Source organism: Leuresthes tenuis, unplaced genomic scaffold, assembly GCF_036924035.1.
Source record: "Leuresthes tenuis unplaced genomic scaffold, fLeuTen1.0.hap1 SCAF_14, whole genome shotgun sequence".
Taxonomy (NCBI): Eukaryota; Metazoa; Chordata; class Actinopteri; order Atheriniformes; family Atherinopsidae; genus Leuresthes; species Leuresthes tenuis.
Genome location: NW_027325368.1, coordinates 18,942,702 through 18,967,086, shown reverse-complemented (window position 1 = coordinate 18,967,086; position 24,385 = coordinate 18,942,702). Strand labels below are relative to the sequence as shown.

At 40.1% G+C, this 24,385-nt stretch overlaps 1 protein-coding gene across 1 annotated transcript in view; it reads left to right on the top strand.

Annotated features, from left to right (window-relative positions):
• The window catches only part of LOC140268816 (uncharacterized), an 83,327-nt gene that overhangs the window by 12,642 nt on the left and 46,300 nt on the right, over positions 1-24,385 (top strand). Inside the window, exons 2-5 of the mRNA XM_072363801.1 lie at positions 3,658-3,845; positions 16,981-17,067; positions 17,796-17,873; positions 19,653-19,892. Of these exons, the coding sequence (XP_072219902.1) occupies positions 3,668-3,845; positions 16,981-17,067; positions 17,796-17,873; positions 19,653-19,892 (583 nt within the window). The 5' untranslated portion in view covers positions 3,658-3,667. The remainder of the gene's footprint in view (positions 1-3,657; positions 3,846-16,980; positions 17,068-17,795; positions 17,874-19,652; positions 19,893-24,385) is intronic.

Below are 24,385 nucleotides of genomic sequence, written 5' to 3'. Positions count from 1 at the left end.
GAGCGAATCCAATTGCCAGCCTTTTTACATATGCCTCTCACGCTATGACTGATGCGCCTTTGTTGTTTATCAGTCTCATGTGTAAAATAAAGAGGTGGCATGGAGGGTTCAAGTTCTTACGGCTCTAATAAGCCTCTGAGCTCGCAAGGGAGGTAGTAGCAGAGGCAAAATGGGCTATGTGTGTAAGGGAGAGCCAACATTGCAGAAGATGCCACTCAGCTGATTCCGCAGTGCTTTTGGTTAACAAAGATGTTTTTTTGCTGGTAAGCCACAAGCGATATATGAAAAGGGCAACCAACTCATGCAGGAGAGGCAGGCAGGCGAGAAGACAAAGGAAACCTGAAATTAGATATACTTAGGTCTGTGTCAGTGGAATACAATGCAGGTGAGGCACTTAGCAAACTGAAGACAAAGAATGGGAAGTAAATTTAACCGAATACATAAAGGGGCAAGCTCTAATATGTCTAGTATGTGAAGCAGAAGGCAAACTGGTGGCAAAATATTGTAAACTATAACGTAATACATGGGCATCCAGAAGACCAAGACAACACTAAGACAAAAAAAAAACAAAGCAGCATCTGCAGTTCATGATGATAACAGCTAAGATGGGAAGAGCAGTGTCTGTTATTAGGTGTTGTGCGAAAAGGTCATACAGTCTGTTTTTTTTTATTTTAAAGTTATTTCCAACCAAGAGAAGAAAAAAAAAAAAAAAAAAAACATGACAAGCTTCGACTTGCACAGTTCTATGCAGAGCTGCCATTCAGATTTAAACACTACCGAGCAGAATGTTTTTTCCATGTAAAACTTAATATTGTGCTTCTTCTTTAACATGGAAACACAGTACTGCAAAAAAGAGGGAGCGCTGCATCACTTTGGTGGACTTTGGGGGAGCATTTTCTGAAACAGGCTGCCTGCTTGCACAACCAGCAGACAAACAAAAGCAAAACTCTCTCTTTACCCCCATTTGCTTCTCAAATTAAACCCTGAAAGTATTATCCAGATAAATGCATTCACCAGCTCGTCGTTAACTGCACGGTGGTTAGTAGGTAGTGTACACTGCGTCTGTCACAGCTTTTAACTCAAAATAGCTGCCTGCTGCTGAGGCCGGTGCACAAATTAAAACGATGTTCCAAAATAGACCAAAAAGCTGCTTTGAGCTGAGTAGACTTTCAGAGTTGGATGATGATTCTTTGTTGGCTGTGAGCAATTCCTTTCACCTTCCAAATAACAATGTCATGCACTGCTGGTAAAATTATATTGATTAGTGGAGCTTAAAACAGATATTATGGAAAAGTCTCACTATGGACTACAATTTCTTATTTAAATCTGTTCCAAAATTACTTTAATTCATCAGTGCACTGCAGCTCCATAACAGAAATGCTTAACCATGCTTGACAGCTTATTTCATTCATGATATGTTATCTAACATCTAAAAACCACCAACTGACATGTTAACAAGGTCAAAAAACACAAATTTTATCTGAATAATGCACTAAGAAAGCATGGATGGTTAAATGGTCAGGAGGCACTGTTTAGGATTGGCTCATTTCTATGTTGGAAAGATGGCACTATAGGGAACATCCTGCATGTGTATGTGAAAAAGAGAAAGAGTGCATGTGAGGATTATAAAGTAGGTTTTTGGGTTTTTTTGTGACCTTGCCGCCGACGAGAATCTCAGGGAAATTGTTTTATTTGAGAGAAACTGGAAAACGAAACAAAGAAATACACATTTGGTGTTCAGTAATAGAAATAAGAGAGAAGTGATGGTAAAAGAGGTAGAAATCCAAAGTGGCTGCAGAAGTCTTGTGAGGTGTCCACTGTATGGTGCTCTTCCCCTCACACAATGGCCCACAGTTCTACTCGAGGCCTGCTCACACTACTACTGTATGTCCTCATTCTGGCTCCTGGCCATAATGTGTGTGTGTTACTTTTGCAAGACAATGACAGCTTGTTTGCCGCGAGTATGGATGGAGGGATAAACAGAGGCAGAGGACAGAAAGAAAGAAGAGTTTGCTCAAGGGTCATGCTGCTGAAGTGTTGGGACACACTGCATGTTTCATGTTTGTGTCTTGTAGCGGGTGTCCTGAATAATAAGCTCACAAATTACACATGGTGAAAGTCGTGTTGAAATGAAGTGTGTTTGATATTTATTTAGTTTATATACTTTGTGTAACTCTTTTCACAAATTCCTTTGAAAACTGTTGGGCTACACTCAAGGATGCGGACTAACTGTTTGCACTGGTGGCACCGAATCACCCTGCAGTACCAAATGGTGCACGAAATGTTGCTGTGACACTCAAACTCACATGCAACACGAAACATTCCTCTAGTTTTGCCATCTTAACTTCATTTGTAATAAATCCCTTTGAAGACATTTTGCATTTACCTGAAAAACAAGACAAATGTTGATTTTGCAGTAACTACTGAACTGACGGTTTGTTTTACTGCCACGATAGGTGCCGATTGAGAGTTAAAGTGACCAGACACAGGCAGATGATAGCTGATGCAGAATTGTTGCTGCGGTATGATGATGAGAGCCTCATATTAATTCTCTATCAAAGCCAATTAAAAAAAACGGGATGCATTTACAAGTTGCAGTTGAGTTCCCATTTGTGAAATGTGGTGGAAACGTCTCAAAAAGCAGCCCCATCATGCAACATGATTGTCACAGTCTGGTGCCTTGGACACTGGTCAGAGTGCCGGCGGCAGTTTCACATTTTTTGTGAATATTTTTGTCAGTATTTTAAAGCAGTATATAGCAGATTCAGAGAAGATGGTATTAAGTTTTTGCTAAAGTCGAAACTTTTCTGAGTCTAAAAGAATGGCAAAATCTGGGGGATTTACATTGGATTACTTTCAGCTCTACTTTATATGAGACTGGCTGGAACAACCTCCTCGTTCTCTCACTCAAAGCACTCAGTCCTAAACTATTTGTTTTCCTGGAGGCAGTGTTGGTTGTACTAGGCTATGCTTGATATTAGAGTCTTTCAGCAAGAGAATTTATAAAAGTTTGGCAGTTCTCAAAGTTTGTTTCCGGTCTGCTTTTTATGCAGGCTTCTAAGTGCTGCTGGCAGAACAGCTTTGACTCTTAAAAAAAATGAAAATGGCAAAACTGAGAAATACAGACAGTCAATAAGGGGACTGACATTACTGATGATATCTTTTGGATGAAAGGCATTTTAGTTCAAATGTTGGAATGTTAGATCTTATATTGCTTGGCATCCATATTCTTATTATATATTTTTCTTGAAGGGATTATTCAGGATCATCCGCAAAGAATGTACAACCGCGTGTTGTTTTAAAACAGAGATTTGTGTTCCTTTTGAGAAGCATTTGACTCGTGTTTTTTTAATTATTTTTTTTTATCTGTCACTGAAAGAAAGGGAAAATAAAAAGACAATAATGACAGAACACATCTGTTCCTCCACCCGTTCTTGGGTGGTTTTTGTTAGTACAGGTTGTCAGAGAATGTGGGCTGGGTTCACCTGAGCTGACGGGCTTATACACTGCTGTGAAGTGGTCAGGCACCCGCAATACTTGTCATGTTCACTATGGCAATAAGATGGGGTGTGTAGAGGAGACGAAATGATAAATAGGTGGATTAAAAGTGATAAACAAAGAACAATAAAAAAGTATTCATGTCCCTTTTGTCTCCAGCAATAGGACTATGGACTTGACCCTGCGAGATGCTCTAGGTGGGGGTGGAGGTGGGGCCCCAGCTGAGCCCCTGCTGAAGAGAGACTTTGTGGCCTCATTAGAGAAGGAGAGCTATGATGACAAGGTGGGAGAGACAGTCTCCAAGAGCGACTACAGGCCCCTATTGGATGGAAAGGACACCAAAAGCGGTAAGTCGCCTCGAGCATTTGTGCAAAGATGTGAGAACAAGCCGAGATGATTTCCTAATGTGATGCGGTGCCCTGTGTGGCACATCACTTTGTATGAGCGAGTTGAGAGTGAGGTGGCTGATGGGCATTTAGAAAAGCAACTGACCAGATATTTTGGTACCACTAGGCTTTATTTTTGTCTGACCAACACGAGCATCCACATTTACCGAGATTTGCTGCATTAAAGGAGGATACCAGTGGTTTTGAATATCTAAACGAAATAGGTTCCACATATCTGCTAACAATAGTGTTTCACTGACCCAAACGCATTCATATCTATAATTCCATTTAACAATAAATTTGCACAGAAAACACTCTGTCTCATTCCTTCTGTTGTAATTGGTATTTGGTATTCCACTGATCAAATGTTCCATCCAAAGGCTGAAGCTCAAGGCAGCTACATTTTACGCACATGTCATGTAAAACAAGTATCTATCAAGTTGTCATCCATGTTGAGTTTCATCATTTTTAATTTCCTATTGGGTTTCTTAGCGGAGGAGTTTGTGACTTTGAACCTATGTGACAGCTGACTGAAGCCCTGTTGTCTGTCAAATCTCACAGCGATTTAAGACTTACATACAGGATGATTACAGTGAGACCCTTAGAGATAAGAAACACATGTAAAATTACGGTCCCACTTGCAAGAACTAGGAGATATTTATCAGTTTAGAGATCGTGAAAAACACATTTCTTTAATGGAATAACTACTTTGCTTAGGTTTTGTTTTCATCCTGAGGTGGTGGTGTCATGAATATTCCACCTTGTTATTTAGCATCTTTGCTGCTAAATGCTGTTTCTTTTGGGTGTTAGCGAAGGTAATGCTCACTGCATTGTAATGCTCACAGACTTCTTCAGGTGTTAGCATTACAACAAAAGACAGACACCCTAAGATCCCCATATTCTGCTCCATGAATAAGACCCATCAGGGACTCTAGGAGTGTGTGTTGCTTCAATGCCCAACCCTTTCTAAACTTAAATTAAGCAAAGGACTGTCTTTCTTTCCTAATCTCTCGGATTTTCTCTTTATTTACCTGCCAGTTTTGTGGCCTTTCAGCTTTTAACCTCGTTTATTCTCCCCATTTTTCGTCTTCCTTGTCTCCATCTTTGCTCACTCTGTTTTTCTGGGTCTCTTCCACTCCTCCCTTCTCTTTCCATCACTTCCTGTCATTGTTGTGCTGTGTCAGCCTGGAGACGGTGCCGCAGTGGCATCGTTACCATCACACACAATTAGCACCCAGCCAGTGTCACAGTTTGGTCCACTTAGTTGCATGTTAAGCCATCCAGCTGTTTGGCATACAAGAGTCCAGCGCTTTAGAGTGCAAGAATTTGGCAGCCGCCCTCATTTATGTCACTAGTTGACACGCGGTGTGATTGAACTGCATTTTTAAACATTTTTCTTCTTTTTGTTGACCAGTTTAATTGTTTACTTTTTAAGGCACAATGGACATTAATCAAGATTGCATTTTCAATTCGTCCCTAAAACGACAACAAAATAACCACACCTTAACTGATAAACTGAAATGAAACATGAAGCAACAAACTACATACAACTCCCTGCAGGTTAAAGATGACAGAAGTAAAGTAAGACAGGACAAATAGATGCATTGTAACAGTAGTGATAGTCTAAAAGAAGTAATCTATCAGGCATTAGACTGCTTAGAGTATTGTCATCTTATCATCTACAGTATGTGAATACGTGGAATTTGGCCTCTTTTCTTTGACATTTTAAGATTAATCTTGATATGACCTGGCATGGCATTATGGGATTAAAAAAAATATCTCCTCAACTAATCACTCAATTTGTGAAATATTTATGTTGGTGATTCAATATTGATATACAGCTTGATGTAAATATAATTGTGGCCTCAGATGCTTTAAGATATAAATTGGCATGCTGCCCTTGTTGCTGATGTAAACATGTTGCTTCCTTCAAGGTAAAATACAGTTGAAATGAATGAATGTTGTTTCCCACAGCATTTTAGATGGGCATACTTCCTTCACTTGATTTTGTTTTTTTAGTTTTTTTGCCATTGTTCAGGAAGGAAACCCAGACATCCCTCTCCCCAGCGACATTCTCCAGCTCCTTCTGGAAGATCCCGAGGCGTTCCCAGGCTAGAAGGGATATTTAATCCCTCCAGCGTGTCCTGGATCTGCCCCAGGGACTCCTCACAGTTGGACCTGCCTGTGAAAACCTCCAATGGGAGTCGCATCCTAACCAGATGCTCAAACCACCTCAACTGACTCATTTCGATGCAGAGGAGCAGCGGCTCTACTCTGAATTCCCAGTCGGATGGTCAAGCTCCTTACCCTATATCTAAGGCTGAGCCCAGAAACCCATTTTTATCCACTTGTATCCGCAACTTCCTTCTTTCAGCCATGACCCAAAGGATAGACGAGTTAATTGAAAGCTTCGCCTTGCGGTTCAGCCCCTTCTTTACCACAACCGACCGGAGCAGCACCTTCATTACTGCTGATGAAGCCCCAAACCTGCCATCACCCTCCAACCTGCCAACAAGATCCGGAGATACTTAAACTCCCCTGCCTGAGGCAGGAACTCATCTTCAAACTCATCCTGGCCGCTTCACACTCAGGCACAAACTGCTCCAGGGTGCGCTGAAGGTCGTGGCTTGAAAAAGCCAAGAGAAACACATCATCCACAAAAAGCAGAGATGCAACCCTGAGGTTCCCTTGTCCATGAGAATCACAAACAGGATTGGTGACAAGGGGCAGCACTGATGGACTCCAACACACACTGTAACACACACAAGTTCGACCTAATGCCAAGAATGCAGACACAGCTCTTGCTTTGGTTATACAGGGACAAAATAGCCTGCCAAAGCGACTCTGGTACCCCCATACCTCTGCAGCACCCCTCACAGAATCCCTCAGGGAACACGGTCATGAGCCTTCCCCAAGTCCACAAAACACATGTAGACAGGATGGTCACATTCCCATGACCCCCTCAGTCACTCTGCAAGGGTAAAGTTCTGATCCACTGTTCCACGACCTGGACGAAGATCCCACTGCTCCTCCTGATTCAAAAGTTCAACAATCGGTTGAAGCCTTCTCTCCAACAACCTGATGTAAACTTGTGCGATCCCTCTATATTTGGAACACTTTCTCTCTACACACTTACACTTGAAAAATCCATCAAAATTGCATAGGGAAAGAATTTAAGAGGAATCGTTCAGGGTTGCGTTGCACACTTATTTCCTTTGATACAAACACATATATATTCTTTCATAAACCTCAATTGACCTTGTCTTTAAGAGAATGTCTAGAATTTCTCTGAGCCAGAGTGAAATTCAGCTTATTGCACGAGCTCATATAGCAACACACTGGAGCTAAAGTTTCTGCAGTCTGGTTGTGTTTCTGTCAAGCTTGGATGGAGCTAGTTTGTGTGTGCTGAGGAATGATAACATCATCCGGCAGTGTGTGTGTGATCTTACTGTATGCATGCTTGACATAGGCACAGGGCGAGCTCTCTGCTTTGACATATTGTGCATTGGTGTGTGCGTGTCTGTGTGTGCGTGTGTTACAAGACACTGCAGTCACATGTGACTGCACCACAGTGGAGCATCAGTGACAGCAGCAGTTCTGGTGAGGTCATCACATGCACACCTTGGCTGTCACTGGAATGAAAGTGTATGTGTGCTGAGTTCAGCAGAAATGTTGAAGTGAAGATGATGTAAGAGCTCTGTAGCAGGCAGTCTGGCTGACATCTAGGCAGATGTTCCACAAAACCAGTGAAACAGACAGCAACTTGCCTACGAATCTCAGTGCATTTATGAGTGAGGTGAGTCACAGGTATAATGTGAAGTATCAGTTAAAGAGTTAGAAATGTGAGAGTGGTAGAGGAGTTATTCATGTTAGGATTTCTCCTTTCTCCCTTCTCCCTTTCTATCAGGTGTCGCCATTCAATATATTTGCAGATTTTTGTTTCGAGTAATACATTGAATGTGTCCCCAGTAAGATTATATCTGACGTTTTAGTGACTTTAGTGTGGAAAATTAGAATAAACTGTCAGAAAGATCTTCATAAGGCTAAAAGTTTGAAGAGATGCACCTGGAAGCCTTTCTCTCCACAAATACATGAAACAAATGTAGTAAAATTGACAGCTCATTAAACCTTAACTGTGCAAGGCAGCTGGATTTTTGTTCAATTTGCACTGTCTCTCGGTTTGTGTTTCGATTTATATATTCCCCTTCCTTTAGTGGTATTATATATATCTACTACTCAAATAAAATAGGGACCACTAGAATAACATTTCCCAGATCTCAATGAATGAAATATTCCAGTTGAAAATCTTTATTCATTGCATAGTAGAATGTGTTGAGAACAAAATAACATAAAACTGAAAGCAATGTAAAGCCAAACTATCATCCTGTGGAGGTCTGGATTTGGAATCATACTCGAAATAAAAGTGGAAAATCACATTACAAGCTGATCCAACTTCAGTGGAAATTACTCTTGAAAAATGAGGCTCAGTAGTGTGTGTGGCCTCCACGTGCCTGTATGAACTCTCAACAACACCTGGGCATGCTCCTGATGAGGCGGCAGATGTTCTCCTGTGGGATCTCCTCCCAGACCTGGATTAAAGCATCAGTCAACTCCTCAGACAGTCTGTGGTGCAACGTAGTGTTGGTAGATGGAACGAGACATGGTGTCCCAGATGTGCTCGATTGGACTCAGGTCTGGGGAATGTGCAGGCCAGTCCATAGCATCAATGCCTTCATCATGCAGGAACTGCTGACACACTTCAGCCACATGAGGCCGAGCATTGTCATGCATCGGAAGACACCCAGGGCCCACTGCACCAGCATATGGTCTCACAATGGGTCTGAGGATCTCATTCCAGTACCCAGTGGCAGTCAGGGTACCTCTGGCTAGCACATGAGGGGCTGTGCAGCCCTCCAAAGAAATGCCTCCCTACACCATTACTGGCCCACCGCTGGAGCAGCAAGAAGTTCTCCACAGCGTCTCCAGACTCTGTCCCGTGTGCTCAGTGTGAACCTGCTCTTATCCGTGAAGAGCACAGGGCCAATGATGAATCTGCCAATCGCCTGCACGGTGTAAGCTGCACCACTTGTGGACGTCGGGCCCTCATACCTCCCTCATGGAGTCTGTTTCTGACGGTTTGAGCAGAAACATGCATATTAGTGGCCTGCTGGAGGTAATTTGACAGTGCTCCTCCTGATCCTCCTTGCACAAAGGAGGAGGTCGCGGTCCTGCTGCTGGGTTGTTGCCCTCCTACGGCCCCCTCCACGTCTCCTGGTGTACTGGCCTGTCTCCTGGTATCTCCTCCATGCTCTGGACACTGTGCTGAGAGACACAGCAAACCTTGCCACAGCTCGCATCGATGTGCCATCCTGGATGAGCTGCACTACCTGAGCAACTTCTGTGGGTTGTAGACACCGCCTCATGCTACCTTTAGGGGTGAGAGCACTGACAAAATGCAAAAGTGACCACAACATCAGCCAGAAAGGATGAGAACAGAGATATGGTCTGTGGTCACCACCTGCAGAACCACTCCTTTATAGGGGTTATCTTGCTAATTGCCTCGTAATCCACCTGTTGTCTGTTCCATTTGCACAACAGCAGGTTGATTCACAATCAGTGTTGCTTCCTAACTGGACAGGTTGATTTGTGAAGTGTGACTGACTTGGAGTTATATTGTGTTGTTTAGGTGTTCATTTAATTTTTTTGAGCAATGTATATATATATAAACTCAAAAAATGCTAGAAAACTTTGAATAATATATATTTTCACAGTTTTCAGCCAGTCAATTTAGCACTGTAATCATCCATGAGGCAGTGTAAACTTTTTCTTTGTTACGTTACAGTTACATTTCAATGGAGTTTCTGTGTGAGACACATAACTGTTGTGCCGATATAATCATGAAAAGAGTCTGTTTGATGGCTCTTAGGAGAAACAGCATTCTCTGAGGTACACCCATTTCTTCAGTCTGCCAGTCACAGTAACAGGATTGGCATCAATAATTTAGCGATCTTGGGACTGCACAACTATTACACAGCATCTGGAGTGTATTGTTATACTGTTAGTGGCTATCAGGAAGCTGTCTACACCCAGAGGAAATAATATTTCATCTCAACATCTCACTGTTCCTCTTATCAGTCTCTCTGTTTATATTTCAATTTATTCATTCCTTTTCCTTTAGTCTGATGTCATGCTCCTGTTTTTCTCCATTGCACTCTCTTGTTCTATTACATCACCATTTGGCTCTGTATCATTCATTTTTCTAAGAGATCATCGCTCGCTGTATCCTACCAAACAATAACCATTGTAAATTTAACTTATTTTCCATCATTCTTTTCACCCATGTTAATAAATGTGAGATTCTGCCTAGTCTAAATCAGGGGGGACCTCCAGATTTTCATCAGTCGAAGAAACCATATTCTTTGGCTAAAATGCCTCCTGCCAAAGGAGGAATAAGACACCGGGTCATTTTGCTCTGGCTTTCCTGGGAAAGAGATCTATAAGTTGCTTGTGGAGGGTGGGGCTCCAAGTTCGGTTTGACTTTCAGTCAACGCTAACAAGTTCCATGGACTGTAAATCAGGTTTGTGTATCTGATGTGCATCCAGTCTACCATTGGGTAGGAACACGTACATCCCATTCATGTATGTTCATTATCTTTTATCCTCATTCTTACGCCTCTTCTTCTTCCTATCTCTCTCTTTTCTATCCCTCTGCTGTCTATCCCTTCCCATCTCTTTCTGTCCTATGCTGTAAATGCTTCTTCTGCTTTGAATGTGGTGATAGCCGCCTTCTCTTCAATGGTGAGAAAGAGATAGCAGAACGTGTCTACCATTATCATCTACAGAAAACTAGGGTAGGTGGTAGGGCCAGGACAGGCCAAGGACACTGTGATATCATCATGAGATCATAATCAAAACAATTTGTCACCAAGATTTCTGGGCCGGCGTGTCAGAACTTCCCAAGTTTATATTACAAACATCAGAATTAGGACATGTTCAGGCATATTTCAATTAAATGATAGTATATTGTATTGTTAGTATGAATGCTCTGCTTCCCTTCATATTCAGAATTGCATACAAAGAAAATGCAGCAAAATTATTTGGTGTCATGTGTGATTAAGTAAAAGTTTGGTTCAAAGCTACTTTTTACTTTTTTTTTCATCTTCATAATCTTTCATCTTCTTTTTATTGATATAATATTTGCACAAAGACCACAATAACATAGTTCAAACAAAAAGCATTCAGATAGGATATTACTAACACAAGCAGTGCTATTAGAGGAAATAGTTCATACTGACCTTGTTACAGAACTGCTGTTACAGAAATGTGTAAATGCAGAGTCAGCCGTTTTGATTAGAAGTTGACTTACCATCTGCAATTTGTGCTTTGTGAACCCAGTTTATCTGGGTTCAGTCTTGGTGCTTGGGGTTTATTTCACCCTTGAATAGTACAGTCCACTTCTCGACCAAGACTAAACCCACCCCAGAGGCACAGCACAGCAGACAGAGCAGACTGTGCTCTGACCTCTCAAAGCAAACAGTTAAGCCCGAGGCCATAGTATATCAGCACCCTTAAAGGGGTATTTTCCTAGATTGTATATAGAAGATTACCATAGCCACCACAGACATGGAGCCAACGAGGCATGCCTTAAAATGCAATGCCACTGGGAGTCGCAAGGTGCTGGCTTTAAAACATCTCGTGCTTCAAAAGACCTAGATTCAGAGAGCATCAACTTCTCTCATGACATAAGGAAATAAATTTGTCCTGCAGCCATAGTGATGTTTTTATTTAGTGCCCCTCTTAAAATTGTTACATAATTTAAAGAATAAGAAACAAAATTTCAAAGAAAGCATCTTTTCCAGCTAAACCCTTTTGTCCAAATACGGTCACATCTTGCTCCACAAAGAAGGAGATGGTGATGTCCGCAGGCTGAAGTCAAGGCACTAAAAGGGCAGTTTGAAAACCAATCAGTGATGTCACAAGGGTTATGTCTACTTCCTAAATGCAGACTTGCATTTTGTCTTTAACAAAAAAAAAGAGTGAGAGAGAGAGAAACACTGGTGCACATTGGTTAGGATTTAAGTCAAGAGTATACTTCCTCATCATAAGGGCAGGCTTTTGAGAAGCTGAACAACTTAAGTAACCTGATTTGGGATTTTGCAATATACCAGTATTGATGATGAAGGGAAATTGAAATTGGAATATTATTTGATAATTAAACATGTAAGTGACTTGGTTTCAACCCAAGCCTTGATCCAACCCAAACCTTCCTTTCCTTTTCAACGAGGGACTTTATTCAACATTTTTAGACATGCTCCAAAATCTAGATTCTAATAATTCAGCCACATCCAGCCAGCTTATATAATTAGATCTGAGCCAAACGTCTTATTTCTAGAGGCCCTTTGTTTTTGTTTCATCTGATTCCTATCTATTCCAAAGCAGCTAAACTTCAGTTGACTTACCAAACACTGCGGTACAAGAAGTCCTGAAGGGTGACATGACCAGAGCAGAGAGAAGCGCGTCAAACTGTGTTACCTCAAACAACACAAAGGGGCTATTTTTGCTGCGGTTCCCCACTTGTAGGTTTTGACTTGTCCCTGCTGCATGAAAATTTCAGAGAGCTTCCAGTCCAGTGATGCAGAAATGACACAAAAATAATGCTTGAAAAAAAAAAAAAGAGGGTGCGTGACTTTTAGGCCTGATACTAGCTGCTTGTCCTCAGAGGGCTGTCTGGGTTTTTACCATGTCTGCACACACATACTGTAGCCTCTGTCTATATGTGCTTTCATGTGTCTGTGTGCACAAATCAGACAGAGGGAGGAAAAAGAAAAAAAAAATGGTAATGTTCGCAAGTCAAACGTCCCACATGCACATCCAGAATTGACCACATTTATTCATCAACTCATGACAGTATCTGCTTGTTTTTGACACATTTGGGTGATTCTCACGAAACTGTCCTAACCTTTGCAAAAACAAATTTAGGTCAATTTTGCTATTTTTTTCTCTTATTAGTATTAAGCAGGGTCTCAATTTACTGGCTCAATTAAAATTAGTGATCAATACACGTTCTTTAATACATTTTCGGAATGTTTTATTGAGTCGTTGCCCAAATAAATTCATTACCGTAACACATTTTCAATTGATGATAACTGAATATGTATGAAAGGTAGACCTTTTATTTTTTCCATGCATGTTCTGTTGATAGTTCAGAATAGTCACATAGTGTAAACATTCAGAAATGTTTTTATTGATACAGTAATTTTAGTTATTATGTTCATTACCGTAACAAAATTGCATTTTTTTACACTAAATCTTTCCTGTACTGTAAATTTCACAAGTAATTAAAAAATGTCAATTCAGTAATCTGAAAAGACTTGACAAATAGTTTCTGTACAAAAATAAAATTTGAAGGTATCACTCATTCCCATCCAAATATTTACATATACAGAAAGTGTTACAGTAATGAAAAGCTGTTACGGTAATGAAAAGTTTTGTTACGGTAATGACCTCCTTTATGTATTTGTATGATTACAAAAAATGCACCATTTTTATCTTAAGATGAAATTTGACATTTTCTAATATCATAATATCTAATATCATTAACCATTTGCAACTGAAAGAAACTATCTTATCCTAATAATCCTTTTATAAGTGCGTGTGCAACCCTCTGACTGTTCCAAAAGCTTTGTTTTTAGGTTCAAAAGAACCACAAAAGCTGTGGCTAACCCAACCTCAGGGGAACCTATACCTGAGATTGGTTTGAGCAGATGTAGATAGGTATACATCATAATATTGTAAGACATAAATAAATAATAAATAAACCTTGTTTGTGTCCTAAACAGATTTCATCCTGTCATGGAATGACACAATAGCCCTGTGGCTATTGTTTTTGGAGTTTTCAGATTCATTTTGAGACAAAAATGCAGGTCTGTTAAGGCAGAAAATATGAATAATTTTAGTTAAGAATGATAATCCCTACATTTGCAATTGGGTCTCCATGCCCCTTGGTTTTTAGGTCCAAATACTATGTTGTCATCCGTTTAGTGTCTACAGGCTTTTCATCTCTTTATTTGGTACTTGTTTTGAGAAAGGACAACCTCCAGGTGAACTTGTTCTAAAGTAATTTTTTTACACATTTATCTTGTCATACTTTACTAGAATTTAAGAAATTCAAGCTGGCCTTTTATTTGCTTATTTGCTGCTCCTAATGACAGCGTTAGCAGCTAGCTGCGCAAGCTAATGTTAACGACATTGACATGGAATGTGAGCTGCAGGTTGTTATCAATAGTTAGAATCCTGCTCTCTCTGTGTCCTCTGTCTCTGTTTATCAGCTTTCAAATTCTTAAATAACATTTAACAAGCCCTGCTTTAACTAAATGTTGAAAAAAGAGACATGGGAAAAGTTAAAAAAAAGGTGCAAATGTGAGGAAAAATAAAAGGGAATTTTACTAATCTCAAAGCATAAGATTGGAATCACCTTTATAATATCTGACGTTAACTGACTGATAAATATAACAGAACTATATTGGTGTATTTTATTCTTATTTTGTTTAATAAGTATTTTGTTTCTTTAGCAATAGAGATATGCTGATAGGTTAATATTGCTAAAATGTTTTTTTTGCACTTTCTTTTGTTATTACCCAAAATTTCAATATTTTTTACCTTGTATTGAATAGACCTTTTTACATGTGCCTTCAATTTTTTTTTACTTTTGCGCCTTCGTTGCCTGCCAGTCTCATATTAAAGTACAGAGGCAACGTAAGAATTCAAAGTTGAGCCACTGCTGATGTGCCTTGTAAGGAGTAAGCTAGTAAGGATAGAAGTAACTTTATCCAACTATGCTGTTGTCACTTAGCTGATTCTGTGACACCTGCTGTGTTGCATACATTGATGTGGTGCTGAGACCCCTCTGTAGGTATGTGTGAGTTAGCAATGATATGTTTTTTTTTTTCCTCTGATAAGGTACAACGGACATGAGAAAAGAAAAAGGATAAAAAAGACTGCAGTGTGGAGGGCAATGGAGGCATTCAGTATTCAGTCATTTGTGTATTTTAATGCTAACTGATGAATTTGTGTTATCTATGTGCATACAAATGTATCATGCATGTGTGGAAGGACTGAATCATTCCCTTAACCTTGACACGGTAACATCTTACATAATGCAGAAGCAGAGAAAGCAGGAAAGAGCCATGGAGTGAAAAGCTTGACAGTACTGAGGGAATACAGACACAGCTGTGAGGGAAAGACTGGAAACAGAACAGTGAGCGGCACAGAGGAGAACCAAATGGACAAAGAAAAGAATCCTGTTCTGTCTAGGATGACTCTGCAGATTGTATGTCTGCTGCTTGTGTGTGTGTGCTTGTGTTTGTGTGTATACCCATGCAAGTATGTGTGTTTTACCATTAATCTCAAACAAATAGACTTGGCCTCAAAGAACCACTGGCTCCTACCAACACACTTTGACTTTATCCAGTGCGCCTAACCTTGTACCTAATGCACACTTGTGAATTGTTCAAGATTACACAGATTCTGGCTCAGTGCAAAAAACATGTGGCCTCATTTCTCCTGAAAAGGTTTATTCACAGTTTTCCGTTTAGACATACCGATCACGCCGCATGTGTCCCATTAGAAAGAAGGTTTTCACATAATGCACATTCAGTTGTGGGTTTGGCTGTTCTTACTCATAGTCTTTCAGGACCATGGACAGATACATACATTGTAATACTGGCAGTGAAGCAGCAATGATCACAGTGAGCCTCATCAAACGGAATGAAACGGCTTAAAATAATATTGAGGTCAGATTTTTTTCAAAAAGAAATGGCATAGTTGTCAGGTACAGTCTTGATAGAATTCTGCATCTATCTTAACATGATTCAGATAAATCTTTTATGTATTAATCCAATACACGATGGATCCAATACAAATGAGTAGCTACTGATCAAGAACCCAAACCCTATGATGTCATTTTAATGTATAATGCATTGATGATGGGTTAAAGCTCAAAAGTGTATTTGAAGCACTTAGAATTAGCTCTACTAAATTTTCAAGCTCCTTTACAGTGCAAGGCCTGCTTAGCTGGTGCAATCTGTTCAGTTTAACAATTATTTATTAATTCATTTATTTCTCAATTTGTGCTAATCGAATTCACGTGGGCCAATCAGGTTACCAGTCTTACTATGTTTGCTGTGTTGTTGAATGTGTCTCTGTTATTGCTTAGCATAAAGTTTATGCTGTCTTGTTATCCCCTGTTTTATGAGTTGAGTAATCCATTGTTTAGTTGATAAACAGCATTTTATTGCTATGAAGATAATATGATGTAAAGTAAGTTTTACTTCTGTGCTGCTCAATAAGTGTTACTGGAGCCAGTGGAGCAAATCCTCCTTTCACTGCAGTTAATAGATCAGATCATCCTCTCAATTTCTTTTATTATGGAGCACTTAAAGAGCTAAGAAACTCCCCCTCATCCACCACCACCACCTCCTCCAATGGCTCCGTTAAACATGTGATTATTTATAGTATGTGTCTATAGAGCAAATGCCTGTAAGTGTGTTAAGCCTGTCCTCAGCTTCCGGTGCATTTACATCAATCCTCTAAGACACGTCCACCAATAGCAAGCGTTGCCAAGGGAACTGTAGATGCTGTCGTTTTTCTTTTGTGTAACCATGGCGATAGCCCCTTCGGCGACGTGTTGCGTCTGCCTGCCTCATTGTCGAAACAAGGAACACGCACACACTCACTGTCTGGAGAGGCTGGTTTGGAGAAGCAGCACCTTCTTGACAGGCAAACAGCTGACAGAGCAGACTGACAGACAGATTCAGCTGCAGTTTATGGTCTGTCTTGCTCGCTGTGTGAGGAATTTTAAAAGAAAGCCTGCAGAATGCTGTAAGTGCTCTGGAGAAATGTGGGACATTCAACAAAACTGGGGGTTAACATGTTAGATTTTCTCATTTCTGAAAATAAACATAAGAGAGTGAAAGCAGCTCCTGTTTACAGAAATATGTCACTGCTGCACACAGGAGTTTAACATCCATGCTTGGTAAACAGATAGCGTTTGACAAATAAAAAGTTTAATAGTGATAATGCACTTTATCTCCTTTAGGTCCTGGAATGATGTCATCAATGATGTCATCTAGCGGCCGGCAAGATCCACCAGGACAGCCTGCCTTCAGCTCCGACTACCTGTCTGGTGAGGAGTGCAAGTCACGTAGTACACACTCCCTGCATCAGCCAAGCACGGAATAATGCTTTAGAGTTTAGGGGGAAATCTTACAAAGCACTGATTTTATACCCCTCCAAAAACAGACAGAAAGAAAATGGAACAAAAAAAAGTTAAGAATGACTTTTTGATTACAACAGTCTCAAATCTTCCCACCATGTACGTCTCTTGTAAGCATGTCATCTTCTCCTAATACTTTTGTGCTTCATGTCTGTTGCATCCTAGTGTGAGCATTGTGAACAGAATATGAAGCACGTTTTAACTTCATCTTTAACTGTTGAAAGAAAAAAGGGCCTCTCCTGTAACACCTCGATGAATACCTCGTAGCCGTATTTATTGCCATTTAAAAGCCTGGCCTTTTACAAAACATTTACAGCATCTAATCAATATTTTTTCAGTGCAAAAAAGCACAAGATTCCAAGCACTTGTTCAGGGCTTTTCTTCAAACATTTTTCTTCAGGTTTTTCCCCCAACATATAAAATGCTGTGCTAAACCGGTGGACCGACTGTTCACAAAGACCTTGCTGATTTGATTTGCTGTGTCTGACATTTGCTTTACCCATTTGTTGCTCTGTTCCATCCTGCTGTTTCATTTGATACTGCTTGTCATCGTTCACCTCTCCCTCTCAATTTGCTTCTCTCTCTGACTCTGCCCCCGCTACCCTTTCTCCATTTCTGCCTGTCTCTCTGTCTCTCAGGTCCTATGATGGGTGGAATGACAGGTCAGTGGAGCCTGAACAAGACAAAGGACAGCAGCGTGCCTGACTCATTTCTAGGTCTACTTTACTCTTTCAGCTACTGTGTCATACTATTCCAAGTATTATTCATTGTTTTTTTTCCTCTTCTCCATTTGGATCCAAAGATGATGTATGTGGAGTAGAGAAGTTCTGTTTTGGTTCGTTTCAACCTAGGATGTAAATTTTAGACATTTTTTTGCACTTGACTTTATGAGATCTTTGGTGCAGATAAGGCAACCTGGATGGGTAACAATATAAAACAAATCATGTTTCAAGCCGCTGCTTTGTAGTTGTTCAGCACTGTTTACACTCCACTGGTGTATATTGCTTCAGACTCACGCTTATATTTGTATGTGGGTCACTGCATTAGCGACTTCATCCTCATCTCAGAATGTCCTCTATTCCAAACACGCTCACCTTTTTCTCCCCCTTTGTTTTCTGTTTTCCAGCCTTGTATAAACAGTGTTTGTTTTTTTTCCAACATCGCTGCTCGGCATATTATTTTATAATGTCAAACAGCTATTTATACAGAACAAAACATCAGCTCATGAGATTGATGTCCTCTTTGCTGCTCTCATTCATGTACACAGCTACAGTGATATTATAACCCTTCATACAGATCATTTATTTAATCTGTGACATTTTATTTTGTCTTCAGTTACATGTAATAAAAACACAAGATATATATTAGATATAAAGTTAGCTGATAGATTATAAAGACTTAAAAGCTTAAGAGCAAATGATAAACAGAAAAACTAATTATTGTGTGTTTGAAGAAGAACACCTTCTGTTATAGTCCAGGTTGCACACACACACACACACACAAGTTGATGTTGATTTTTACATTTACTTAATTCTATTGCAGACAGTTTGAACTTGAGATGTTTCACATTTTGTCTTCGTTCCATTTGAGAAAATAGTTCCTTTTTTTTTTATTTCAGACCTGTAACACGTTCCAATAAAAGTTGCTCCAATAAATTAGTCTTTTTTAAAAAGAGGCAGAGACGGGCAGAGGATCTCCAATTTCAGTTCATGCTGTCTGCAAAGAGATAACAGTCCCTATGTAAATCCCTTTACTCTTTTCCAACCTAGCTTTTCCAGATTTAGAGTTGTAGTTACAACTTGGAGGATGTGTTAAATGAATCACATGAACATTTCTCAGGTTGTTATCACTAAAACCATCAATGCTTTAACGTGTGTGTGTGTGTTTTGAGTAACACGCAGGTCGTTCTCTGCTGGATGACTTCTCACAACCTGTGGCGCTAACTTTGTGTAGTTTCTGTTAGCGTCATCGTTGCTACTAGCTGCTGCTTCTCACTAGATTTTTATCCATCCATCAGCTTCCCTGACTCAGAAGCTAAGATAAACATGTGATCGAAAAAAAGAATATTTCTGATAATGCAGACAGGTGTTTCATACTGACTCAGCTTTAAACACTATTTTCAGTGGTTTCAAGCAAGTTGTTTTGTGAAAATGGCCACAGTCAAGCCATTGAGACAGCAACGTATTATCTGTAGGAAACCCTTCAGTAATAGAAATGTATAATCTAGTCATGAAGTGAGGACATTTATTTATAGAAAGTTTGAAATAAATCTTATATTTTTGTAGAAGACTTGAACCAGGGACATTCCAGCTATGTGACATGCCCCAAAAACATTAAGCCACAATGGAACTCCACTATACTACATTTTTATCAAAAGTAACGTAAAATATCCTTCAAGCTGAAGACACCAAGCAGTGTTTATGTAAAATAGCAGATAAGTAGAGAGGCTTTTGCTTGATGTTGACATATCTCTGTGTCCACTGTCTCTCTGTCAGGCTTCTCTCAGTCTGGGATGGCTGGGACCATGGGGTCCAGCCTGCCACCTTTCCAGACCAGTATGAGCTCCACTCTCGGCCAGACTGGGATGAGTGCAGCTATGGACACCCAGAAGAGTTCAGGCCTATTTGGAGTGGAAAGCAAAACAACCAGTAACATCAGTGGGAGCAGTCCATATAAAACCAGCGATCCGTTTTCTTCTGGTGGCACAGGATTCCACTCAATGGATCACTCCGCAGGTATCAAAGTGGGTTGGCTGCATGTGATACTGTGTGACGGGGCAGCAGAGGAAAGTGGAGACAGAATGAGGAGTGAGGGGGGAGATGTGAGGGGCATTGATTGAGTTAGAAGAGAGGATAGAGCTAGAGCCCAGGCTTAAAGTGTAAATATAAAACCATGGTCATATTTTACGTTCAGATAAATCAAACCTTGACTGTCAGACGTTTTTTCCCTAGTGTAGAAAGTAGGCCCAGGTTTCTGAGGCAGGGCAGGAGAGGCAGGAGAGGCAAGAGGTGACGGGAGATAAGTAAGCCACACAGGGCAAGTTTTCGGCAGCGGAGGTCAGCCTCTTCTAGTTGATGCCACCGTCTCTGAAGCATTCCCAGCTCTGCTTCTCTTGTCGCTGGCTTTGTGGCTTTATGCTTTCTGTCCCTTGTTGTTTCCTTTCTCTACTTATAAAAAAATGATTAACGGGGAGATGGGACTCAAAGTGCCCACTGGGACATTCCACAGTTTCTATGTCTTCATTATTTGCTTCAGTCTGAAAAGAAAATGGCTCTCCATTGGAGAGTTAACACTGAATAAAACAACGCTATGTGCCTTTCATCATGAATCGTTAACGCTTATCATAATCAGTTGCTGCTTGACTGAGTAACAGCTAAATATTTGCTAATTTTGTGCTTAAGAAGCAACAAAGAAAAATAACCCAATAGATACAGAACATCGTGAATTTTACAGTCTTCATGTGAAATTGTTCCTGGAAACTACATTTCCTCTGCCGATACTTCATTCATTACCTAAATTTAATTGTGTGTTCAATCATAACGTCAAACTTCATTTGTTGAAGTTCATATGAAAAAGAGGGGTTGTCAATAACAATACAAGGACGTTAAACCCTGTGCTTAACTGTTAAATGGTTCTCCCCTGTAGGTTGAACTTATTAAATATTTAGCCACCGTTTTTTTTTAGCTCCTCTCCCGTCTGTTTTGCTGTTGTGCTAAAGATAGCTTTGCTAGCTCAAAACCAGCACAGCTATCTGCTGGCTTTAAGCAGCAGAGTTGTAAGCTGAGTATTCTAGTTCAGTTAGTGTTGAAGCAGATCTGAAGCCTCAGTGACAGATCTGTATGTGACAGAAAATGCCAATATCTTTCTTTAAAAATACGGAGATGAGCTCAGGAAAGAACATGTGAAATGATTTAGGCTGCCGTGGCGGCTCCTTTGACACTAAAAGTAGCTTCCTACTGCCCATTAAATTTTCAGGGAAAGGCCTGTAGTGATATAAGTGCATGCTGCTATTTTAAAAATCTGATTTACCTAAACCCCTCCCCCCCTTGACAAAAAATACCTGCATCTTTAAAATCCTGTTGTATAATTCAGATCAAGCATTCAATCAAAAGTGAGGCATAAGCTTTAGATTGGCAAATTCAATTTTTTGGCACAATGAGCATCCTCTTACGACAGCATACAGTAGAGCGTGAAACATTTAGTTATTGCTCCACATGGGGGGGGTATCACACCAGATACTGCAACTTTCCCATACATTTGCCACTCACAGATATAATACTAAATAAGATGAGAGAGAGATTGAGAAATGAGAGCAGGGTGTGCTGCACACCTGTTAGAGTTTCACAGCAAACATTTTTACACATTTTATTAATATTATGTTAACGATCTCATGTAAAGTCTGACATGTACAGCTTTTTGCTCTTACAGTCTAAAGACACATTAGATAGTTTGACATGTTTTTTTTTCTTTCTATTTGCTTGGTCCTCCTGTGTTTTCCATAAAAACACTGTGGAGTATATTTAGGTCAAGCCTGTTCGAAGGCAGTAAATAGATTCTTACGTTTAAACTCATGGCAATTAATTTCTCTCCACTTCAGCCTATCTCACCTCAGTGATCATGATGTTTTTTTTATGGACTCTTCAATGATTATGGGATGCTGTGGATGCATTTGAAGAATCTATGGTGGGAACAGTTTAGGGGGCTCTCATTTGACAGCAGAAGTACAAGAAGTACCATCAGTGAGCTGTCTCATAAATCCCTTTGCCTGTCATTAATAAGTCATAATGACACCACTCTAATTCAGCAGACTGTTGCTTTTAAACTGACTTGTTCAAGAAGCTCTTCTGGAGCTCCAAGACTTCAGCAGAACACTGATGATAGATTTGCCAAACATGCTTTATATTCTCCTTTGTGCAGGAGTCCTTTGTGCAGGTGGCAGTTGGACTCTACATGCACCCTCTTTGAAAACCTATTTGCACATTTTCACTTACCCCTCGTTCTGTGTTTTTTCATTCGCAGTTTGTTCCAAGCAACCAGTGCTCCGACATTAATGTATTTCTTGGCACTTTGCCGGAGTCCAGATTAAGAAGTACTCCCATCAAATACCTTATCACATTAAATATAGATGATAATACCCCCTTTTGCTGTTTATAGCAGGGGAAGCTTCAGGGAGAAAATGGCAACTTTAATTGGTTTAGAAATGCAGGGAAAAGTGCCAGATGTAAAGGGAAATGTGTCTTCTAGCTTTCCATTGAGTTGCTGTGATTAAGGCCGACTGAAAAGCAAGCTGGAGACAGAATGATAAAAACTGAAGAACATTTTTAGACAGGGAGATGAACAAATGGGCTGACTGAGAAGGGTGTTTAGGTCACAGTCTTTCATTTTACATTCTATCCCTCTATCATGTTCATATCTTTTTGTTTATACATCTATGTGTCTCTGCTTAACTGTGAGCTGATGAAGTGCTTATGAGAAAAGAACAGCATACCTAACTCTGATGACTTCACCGCTAAACAAGAAAAGATGGTGGGAGCAGAAAATAAGGGCATCTGCTCAGTGAAAGTTGAATATTTGCGTGCTTTTAAGCTTGTGTATGTCATTGCTCTGTGATTCTGTGTCACATTCGTTTTGTTTCATGTCATCTTTGTGTCTCCGTGTGTACATTCATCGCCTTGATTCTCCAGATATGCATGCATTTGATTTGATCATGCATGCTGCGACCTTCATTATTATTTATCTTGTTAAGTTGCTTCAAAGCTCTGTTGCTCCCAGTGTGCTTGTTTTGCTCTGTTGCATGTTCCTGTTCACAAGAGCAGTGATGTACCCTTGATGATAATCGTGATGTTTAAAAGAAAAGAAAGAATCACACCACACACAGAGCACAGTTCATACCGAACTCCATTCTGGATTTAAAGAACTGAAATTCCAAATATGTTATTACAAGTTGATCTGTCAACTTTACTTCCTCTCGTGCTACTTTTTTTGTGTGATCATTACCAAATGAGTGATATCCAAAAGAGGGCACCTTGAATTGACATTAGTTTGGCACAGTCTCGTATGTGAAATTAAATTAAACAGTGGTTAAGATTTGTCACAACTGTTGCACAATCAAAAAGAAAACGCAAACTCTTTTACCTAAAAAAAATCTGTAAATCAGAGAATATAAGTGGTAATCTAAACCAGTTATGCACACAATCCATTAAAATCATTAGTGAACCAACGAGGTAACGAGTTGCGCAGACAGTATTAAATGTAGTTTTATCATAGTGTTTGCTACAACACCAGTTTGTACCTCTTGCTTTGCAATGTGAGTGCACCTCAACAGTCTTTTCAGGCTTATCCTTAATAATGTATGACAGAATGCAAGATAGTAAAAGTGACATTTTAAAATCAATCTCCCAGAGTCATTTACTCCACACCAGTGACTATGCTCTGTCCTTGATAAAGACTGATAGACTTTATCTTCTCAGTCATACATTATGAATCCCAGAATTTGCCTTTGTGTTGCCATATTCACGATGGCCATTACCACATTTTTCTGGCTACCAAGAGTCACACAAACTCAGAGAGGCCTTTTGCCTCCACAAGCAAAACAAAAACAGCTTTTTGTAGAAGTTCAGACGAGCTTTGCCTAAAGTGTAGCCTTGTATGTGAGCAGTGCTTTTCTTAAAAAGACGTCTACTCTAAGCATTGCTTTGTGCACCAGAACCACAAATGATTGCTTCATTATTTCACACTTCTTCTTATTGTCAGAATCTACATATAACCTCTTCATGATTGACAATGCATTATGCTAGTGTTTTGCTAAAATAACCTTGAGGTCACCCATCCACGCATCCAGATGGAGGCAGTTTAACAAAAGTTTCCCAGCATCCTCTGGAGCTGCAGATGACAGGTTCGGGGAGTATCTTTTTATTCTCTATGTAAATAATCCAAGTGAGTGGATGAAGGTTTTCAGTGAACACGTGCTAGTACTTCACTAGTCGTCTATAACCAAGAGTCTTACAATCATTATTTTAACCCTAATTATGCATCATAAACTTTGTTTACAGCCAGTCTTCATGTGTATTTTTGGTGATCTGATCACAAATGGACAGCTCTATCCACATGCAGGTGGTTTGCCTGCATTTGGCCACATTCTTCGGACAGAGGGAACCTCAAATGTACCGTGGGCTCTTCTGAAGGACCCAGTAATCATTATACATTCTTTTCATTGTGTTAATTTCTG